The following is an 8,877-nucleotide window of genomic DNA, read 5'->3' as shown; positions in this document are numbered from 1 at the left end:
GGAGACATACTGTTTAAGGGTACAAACTTGCAACTAGCAGTAATAAGTCTTAGGGAGCTGATGCACAATATAGTGAATACAAAAATAATGTATTAGAATCCTCAAACTTGCTAAGAGACTAGATCTTAATTACCCTAACCACAAAAAGGAAATAATTATGTGACATGAGATGCTATAATTACGATGAAAATCATATTACAATATATAAATGTATGAGGTCAACATGTTGTGCACCTTAAGTTGCACAATGTTATATATATTTTTCAATTAAAAAAAAAAAGCAAATTCTAAACCAGGCATATATCCCCAGGTAGACAGCATGAGTAAATCTTATTTCCTTTTTTGCAATTTTTTATACTTTCGCAAATTTTCTTGCAATAAGCTTATTGTCATAAGGATGTCAGGGAATGAGAACAACCAGTCCACATCAGTGATTAATCTGCAGAAAATCTATTAGTATAATACTATAGGGAACTATCTTCCACAGCATGGATGAAGAAGCTTTAGGCCAATGAAACAAAACACTGAAAATAGGTAATCTTAACTGTTGCTACAAGTCACTGGAATCACACACACTATACCAGGATGCACTATGTGAGTCACAGGAAAATTCAGTATATTAAAATTAATGCCATCAGGGTGGAATTATACTTTTTTTTTTATTCATGTGACAGAGAGAGGAGAGAGGGAATATGAGCAGGGGAGAGAAGCGGAGGGAGAGGGAGAAGCAGACTCCTCGCTGAGCCAGGAGCCTGATATGGGGCTTGATCCCAGGACCCTGAGATCATGCCCTGAGCTGAAGGCAGACGCTTAACCATCTGAGCCACCCAGGCGCCCCAGGATGGAATTATACTTTTGAAGACTGCTCTACAAAATACAGTATACAAGACTACTGAAGTTTGAAAACCGTTTCCTTTCTCTGTAAAAATGATTTTGAAAAGTTTTATGACAATGATTAGGATGAGAAAGTATAGCTTTTATATTGGAAAGCTAGATCATTATGTTCCAGAGAGAAAAAAAGAGATGATGGAGGATGGAGGATGGGAAGGCAAGGCAAGGCAAAAACGTAAAGGCAAAAAGGCACAGGCAAGGCAAGGGAAGGGAGGGAGAAAGGATAAGCATATAGTTTTGATCAGGTATCCAGGAAACTACATTTTTCCCCCTTTGGAAGGAGAGTACACTGAACAATGTGGAGTTATTCTAGCATAGAAAGTAATATATATATATTTTTTAATTGGCATGGATCAGGAACAAGACAAAATAACTCTGAAACAATTCCAGGCAAACACATTTTCACCAGGAGCTTTATCTAGTCTGAACTGAGCTACTCAGGAGGGTGATCACAGCTCTGCTGTGGTGCAAGTGCTCCCTGGGACCCTCACTGTGGTGATGACTAGGGCCCCGCCCCTCACTGCCAGTCACACAAAGTACATTCTAATGAGACATCAATTTTACAGTATGATTTCAGGGCAAAGGGTGTCATATGTAAACAAACCCGCAATACTGTTACTCAAAAAAGGTAACGACACAATATATTTCTGGGTTATAAAGACTTGTAGGATGGTTTCATAGAAATTCCAAACTATAATATGACACTCCTCAGTGTCAGCAATTAGTAATTTAGGGAGAGAGTTTGGGAAATTTTGACAAAGTTTAAGGTAAGGCATAAAGGATTATAGGCCTGAGTTAATGTTATAAAGTTATCTTAATCGTAAGTAACATTTTCTTAGTGCTCATAGTCAGGGAAATGAAATACTAATGACTTATTTAATACTGCAGAAAACCTGTCTGGAATAAAAACAAATGATTTAGTAGAACTATAATAATAAAGAATTAAAGTTAACTTAAGATCCTGCTGTGTGGCCTACTTCCAAGAATCTACCATCATAATTAATAACATTATTGATAGAGTCTGGGTATACTGTCTATTATTGTCTAAAAGTATCTCCCCCTCACTATTGTGCACAGGCTCTATTTCATTTCTTGCCTACACACACACTCATTTGCACAAATATACATAATAGAAGGAACTGACCTCATGCACACATTTCTTTCCCAAGGACCTGAGGGATTAGGTCTGTTAATAAAACAGCCTCTATTGAAAACAATAAGGAGTTTTCTCAAAAAATTAAAACAGAATTACCACATGATCCCCCCATTCCACTTCTGAGTATATATCCAAAAGAATTGAAATCAGGATCCAGATGAGATATTTGCAGACCCATGTTCACAGCAGCACTATTAAGTGCCAAGAGGCCAAAGCAACCCAAGTGGCCATCAACAGATTAATAAACAAAATGTGGTAAATACAATGGAATATTTCTCAGCCTTTACAAGGAAAGAAATTCAACATCTGTCACAACATGGACAAAGTTGTTGTGAGTGAAATGAGTCAGTCACAAAAAGACAAACACTATACAATTCAACTTACATGAGGTATCTAGACTTGTCAAATTCATAGAAAGAGAAAGTAGAATGAGGATTGCCAAGGGCTGAGAAAAAGGGAAATAGAGTTCTTTTAATAGGTATAGACTTCCAGTTTTAGAAGATAAAAAAGTTCTGAAGATTGATTGCACAATACACTTACTGAGTACACTTAGGTACAATTAAGATGGTAAAATTTATATATATTTTACGATTTTAAAAAAAACAGATGCTACTTTAATTCCTGATTATATCTGATTTTCTCTATTTGTTTATAGTAATCCTTTCAACAGTGCTTGCTTTGCTGTTCCTCTTTTGTGATGGAGCAAATTCTTTCTTCACTGGAAACGGAAGAGTTTGCCCAGAGCTCTGGAGAAAATGGTACTGTGGTTTTCACTCTGGGGTCAATGGTCAGTAACATGACAGAAGAAAGAGCCAATGTGATTGCATCAGCTCTTGCCAAATTCCACAAAAGGTAGATAAAATACCTTTTAGTGAACAGCTACTTAATGGTCAAACTCTCTAAGTTTTGATTACAAACATTTCCTGTAAGAAAGGTAAATTATTACATCTACAATTTATCTCAGATATCAGTTTAAAAACCAAAATATACATGGCAGATGCTGTAGTAGTACAGAGGGTATACTTTATTGACGATAACTTTGACATTAAAACTGTGAGAGAGAGAGATATATATATATATACATACACACATACACACACACACACACATATGAGGTGCAGTATGAAATTTTGGTATTATAATGGTACTGTGGACAGGTACAAAAATCTCCAAATTTTGCTTTGTTATTTGTTCCTTTTCGATGAAGGATTCCTGAGGGCACTGTACACACTATAGATGTTACCAGGAAAAAGTTAAACTTTAATAGTAGCTGTACCAGCACAATGTTAAGCAATACTGATAAAAATCTGAATGCATAATGCAGTTTTTGCACTTTCCATGTAATCCTGGCCTCTTTTACTTCCCCTAAACTTCGGATAGGCCTATTCAGTGTGCTTTTCAGGGTGCTATTCAGAGAAAGGATACCCAGAGCTCACCAAGCTGTGTCCAGGTGTCCAAGCAAGCTACAATGATTTAGAGAAAGAAAAATCGGTCTGCCCCAGTTGAATGGGCCCTACCAAAGTCTGAAATGGGAAGGTAAAAGATAAAGGGTGGAGATGGGTTCTGTCCTTGAGGTGAGCCCTGGCCTCAAATGGACTCTGCTTCTAATCAATCAGATTACTGCTCATGATTGAGGAAGAAGGGAAAAAAGGGGTCAGGCAGAAAGAAGACTGGCATGAAAAGGGCTCAGATGCCTCTTCCATAAAATATATTAGTTTTTACTAATATATAAATAACTTTTCCTTTCTGATAGAATCTTCACCTAATCACCTATGTTAATTTTTTGCTGAGAATCTAAAGTTACTTTATATTCACATAACAAATAGAAGTTAAACACTAATAAATCATAATCCAGTTTATGGGGATTGCTTGGGAATTCCAAAGTCGACACCAGATTTTGGTACTGGCATAGGCAATGCTATGTGCCTTTTTTGAAGTGTTAAAAGTCAGCTGAATAAATTTTAGCATTCCGATTTTGGAATTTTTTCAACATCCATGTTATTTGTAAATTATCAACAAGCTCTTTCTAAATCAAAAGAATTTCCAAACCTAGCAATAGTGGTAATACTCCGGGTCCATGTCAAAAATTATCAACTGAAATTTTTCTTGGAGGTACTGCTTAACAATTTATAATCTAAAAGAAGTTACACTTACTTCCTAAGCAGAATTAATAAATTATAAGGAAACACAAATACTTCTCACAAGCACCTGATTGCATAGATTAGCCTTTTTGTACATCAAAAAATGTAAAACTCCAATATAAGAACTTGAGAAACAGGTGGATATAAGTAAATTCCCTTCTGTGACAGTTAAAAAGAAATACAGGTTAGTATTTAAATTTAGAAAACAAGAGTTAGTATATATAGCAAAATAAATGTATAGATTAATTTGTCACTGTTTTCTGTACTAGAATCATGATTGCCTAACAATTTCTTAAATATATGAATTTGTTATTGATAATCTATGCCACTATGATTTGTCCATGCCACGATGTGTGAAATGCCATGACTTTATTCCATATCTGAACATAAAAAAATAGGTACATGTTATACGAGCATTTCTATTACATCAGTGTTTTATTGGTTCTCATTACCTAACTAACACCTCCTGTCCTCATTTCCTCAGCTGTCATATGGAAGGCATTTAACTAGATGTCTTTAGATCTCTCTAGAATTCTAATATGCTGTAAAACTTTGAAGTTCAACTCATAGAATAGGTATTTTCTTTACCCCAACAAGTTCTATGGAGATTTGATGGCAAGAAACCACAAACCTTAGGACCCAATACTCAGCTGTATAAGTGGATCCCCCAAAATGACCTTCTTGGTATGACTCCGGAGAACAAATACTGCAAACATGAGTAACAGCTGGTAACAGCTGAGCAGAGCGATAGCTCAACAAAAAACGAATTTATTGAGCATTTACTATTGAAATACTAAAAAATAAAACTTAAGTTATTTGTATTATTTCTAGTCCTAGGAAAAAATATAAAAGTTAGCATTTTATTACATACAGTCACACTCCTTATGGCCAGAATCAAAATACCTTTATTTCAGGTATAATTACTTCTCACAGGTGAATTTTTCAATAACAACCTAAATTGTTGCTCTCTTTGAATTCTCTCCTTATACCTTTCTCCTACTTGCAGAGGTACTTCAAATGCTATTGAAAAAGAATAGCTCTTCTATTGCCAGCAGTTCTCCATTTTCTATAGGGAAAAAATCTACAGTATTTTTCATTAATAACACATTTTATGATTAAATGTAGGTTCTCCTTCCTCTGGTTCCAGTGCCACCACCATCACTCTTCCTGCAACCCCGACACACCCTATGTATCAGACTCAATGACTTCACTATTTCTTTAAGAGAATGTTTCTAACATGCCCTCCTCTTTTTGCACATGTTCTTTTTTTTTTTTAAGATTTTATTTATTTATTTGACAGAGAGAGGCAAAGTGAGAGAGGGAACACAAGCAGGGGGAGTGGGGGAGGGAGAAGCAGGCTCCCCGCTGAGCAGGGAGCCCAATGTGGGGCTGGATTCCAGGACCCCGGGATCATGACCTGAGCTGAAGGCAGATAATTAACGGACTGAGCCACACAGGCGCCCCACATGCTGTTTCTTTTTATCCAAAATGTTCTTTCAATTTGTTCGCCTGCCAATCTTGTATTCATTTTTGAAGTCAAACACACCACTTCTTTATTGTAATTTTCATCTACCTCTCTAGAAGACTTACACGCTTCTTGCTCTGAGTTCTGAAAGTAATTTAAATGCACTTTCACATGTATAATAATGTTATCTAAAAAAAGAAAAACACTGCCTCTAGATTCAGTGCATTACAATGTTTATTTCTCATTTTAAAGATATAATAATTTTAGTGAAATTCACTCAATCCTAGGTCATCCAAAAACCAAAGCCTTTGTAACTCATGGTGGAGCCAATGGCATCTATGAGGCGATCCACCACGGGATCCCCATGGTGGGCATTCCTTTGTTTGCGGATCAACCTGATAACATTGCTCACATGAAGGCCAAGGGAGCAGCTGTTAGTTTGAACTTGAACACAGTGTCAAGTACAGATTTGCTCAGTGCATTGAGGACTGTCATTAATGATCCTTCATGAGTACCATTTTTTTTTTTTTTTTTACTAGATACTATTTCTAGAGAGATGCTCATATGAAAGCCAGGCAGGAAGCAATGAGTCCAAATAGGAAAACAATTATGACTAAGATTTGCTCAATGCTTTGAAGACCACCATCAACAATCCATTGTGTCAGAGTAAGTTTTTTTTGGTAGTTTTAGGGAAAAAGTTTGTAAGACGTTTAAGGATAGTAAAGAAATTTTTGACATAATCAATAAAAAGAATCACTAAAATGGTTAACAGAAAGACTAAGAGGAAGCATTGAGAATGAGGTTGAAGCAGGGAACCATGAATGCTACAACAGTACTAATCTGCACAATTACGACTTTCAGCGTAACTCACCAACTGTTTATTAAACTCTTCTAAAATGGTTTAATTTCTGTAAACCAGCATGATGTTAATAATCTCAAATTCCCATTAAACACTTCCAAAATTTTCTATGCTAATATTTTGATCCCATCACTGATAAATGATAAATAACTACAACTTTCAAATTTATCCAATTAAAACTTTGTGAATACTACTTATAAATGCAGTTATATTCTTAGTAATTTTGGTTATGCTTGTTTTGTTTTGATAGAACGATAAAATCAAAAAGTAATTGATTTGGAAGAGATCTATTGGAATATTTTTATTTTTTTTAAGATTTTATTTATTTGACAGAGAGAAGCACAGTGAGAGAGGGAACACAAGCAGGGGGAGTGGGAGAGAAGCAGGCTTCCCACTGAGCAGGGAGCCCGATGCAGGGCTCAATTCCAGGACCCTGGGATCATGACCTGAGCCGAAGGCAGATGCTTAACGACTGAGCCACCCAGGTGCCCCTAGAATATTCCTGTTTAAAAGCCAAATTTTCTGGACCAGAAATATTTGGTTTCCAAATTATTTCAGTATATACATTAATTGGTATACTCTTCCTATTATTACTAATATCATAAGTATATGTTTCCCCTTTTTTTTCATGACTTTAAAAATAAAATTTTGTGAATGTTTGGTTATAATATCACAGGGGACATCTGCATTTTAAAAGTAATGTTGTTTAATTTTAATTTAGCCCAACTATTATTCATCCTAAGTAAACATCATGGGAAGCACATTTTTGTTTTTGTTTTTTTTTAAGGATATCTTTGACCTGGCAGTTTTATGTAAAAGCAGATCTTTCTAAAATTGATGTCTTTTTACATTTTTTAATTCTTAATAAGGTAAAGCTGTACCCCAAAAATGAAGAAAATTTATTAGCAGATATGTATTGAATGTTTATGATATTGGTACACACTGTACTAAGTTCTTTGTACGGATTAAGTAACTTCATTATAGTTGTTCCCTACTGTATTACAGGTATGTTTCAGGATTACTTCTCTCCTCTCAAAAACCCTGTGGTGCTCTCACTGTGGTTTTCACAGGACAGACAGAAGTTACCTCCATGGTTATTGCTACAGTGCCATAGCACGTTGTGACCTAAAGTTTGTAAGCCCTCTTTATTAATCCTTCCTCTTTCCGTTAGTCCATAATCATTTCAATAGTAGAAACAAATGCAACTGGCAATGCCTGCAAGAGAAATGTTGAGCGCTCTCCATATTCTAAAATGACAACACTAACAAGAAAAACCACAATACCAAATACAAATGGAGTCTCTAAATGATAAGGACATCTCCAAGAATCAATACATTATTCCTCAAAATCATCAGATTAAGAAAGGTACTATGCCTATCCATTCAAAAATGAAAAACTGAGAAACAGAAATGATAAAAAAGCAAAGTGTCAGAGTCAAAACTCAAACCAACACAATCCATTCCACACTTACAACCACTAATTCACTGTTATCAAGTCAATACCAGCTCTTGATCAGCTCTGCCCAGACATGTCCCTGAACCTCACATGGATTTTGTCTCCTATCTCTGGATTATGATAGTATTTTGAAACTTGCTTACCAGATCTATTAACAATTCCTTACTGGATAATTCAAAATTTGCATGTCAAAATCATGTAATTTTTTTTTTTTTTTTGCCTTAGGGACTTAACTCATTCCACTTTCTAAGCTAGAAATACTTGTCATCTCCCAACTTTTTTTTCTTCAGTTTGAAATCCTAGACATTCAACAAATTCCAGCCCATAAAGATCTCTATAATTGCCTCTAAAAAAAAAAATATTCTTCCAGTGTTATGTGGCACTCATTTTTACCATCCACATGAAAATTTCACTTATCTTTTCTACTTTGTTCTGTAAATCATTTGATTTTCTTTCGGCTATAAAGAAAATGTTATGTGGTTATCAACCATTCATCATGATCAGCTTATAAAGCCTCTGGATGGAGCAGTCTTCTGGATTGAGTTTGTCATTCGTCATAAAGGAGCCAAGTACCTATGCCCAGCTTCTTACAACCTCACCTAGTTCCAGTACCACTCTTTGGATGTGATTGGGTTCCTACTGGCCTCTGTGGCAATTGTTACTTTCCTTGTCATAAAATGTTGCTTGTTTTGTTAAAAGTTTAAGAATGGGGCGCCAGAGTGTCTCAGTCATTAAGCGTCTGCCTTAGGCTCAGATCATGACCCCGGGGTCCTGGGATGGAGCCCCACATCGGGTTCCCCGCTCTATGGGAAGCCTGCTTCTCCCTCTCCCACTCCCCCTGCTTGTGTTCCCTCTCTCGCTGTGTCTCTCTGTCAAATATATAAATAAAATCTTAAAAAAAAAAAGTTTA

The 8,877-nt window shown here is 35.9% G+C and overlaps 1 protein-coding gene across 1 annotated transcript; it reads left to right on the top strand.

Annotated features, from left to right (window-relative positions):
- The first annotated feature begins 2,744 nt into the window (after positions 1-2,744).
- On the top strand, positions 2,745-8,663 carry LOC102732648 (UDP-glucuronosyltransferase 2B18-like). Its single transcript, XM_031023747.2, is given in 4 exon segments — positions 2,745-2,888; positions 4,773-4,872; positions 5,941-6,159; positions 8,425-8,663. Coding segments are annotated over 4 exon segments (702 nt in total).
- Positions 8,664-8,877: the final 214 nt, after the last annotated feature.

This window comes from Leptonychotes weddellii, unplaced genomic scaffold (assembly GCF_054177405.1).
Source record: "Leptonychotes weddellii isolate Sample4059 unplaced genomic scaffold, ASM5417740v2 HiC_scaffold_1683, whole genome shotgun sequence".
Taxonomy (NCBI): Eukaryota; Metazoa; Chordata; class Mammalia; order Carnivora; family Phocidae; genus Leptonychotes; species Leptonychotes weddellii.
This window is presented reverse-complemented; position numbering and strand designations above follow the sequence as displayed.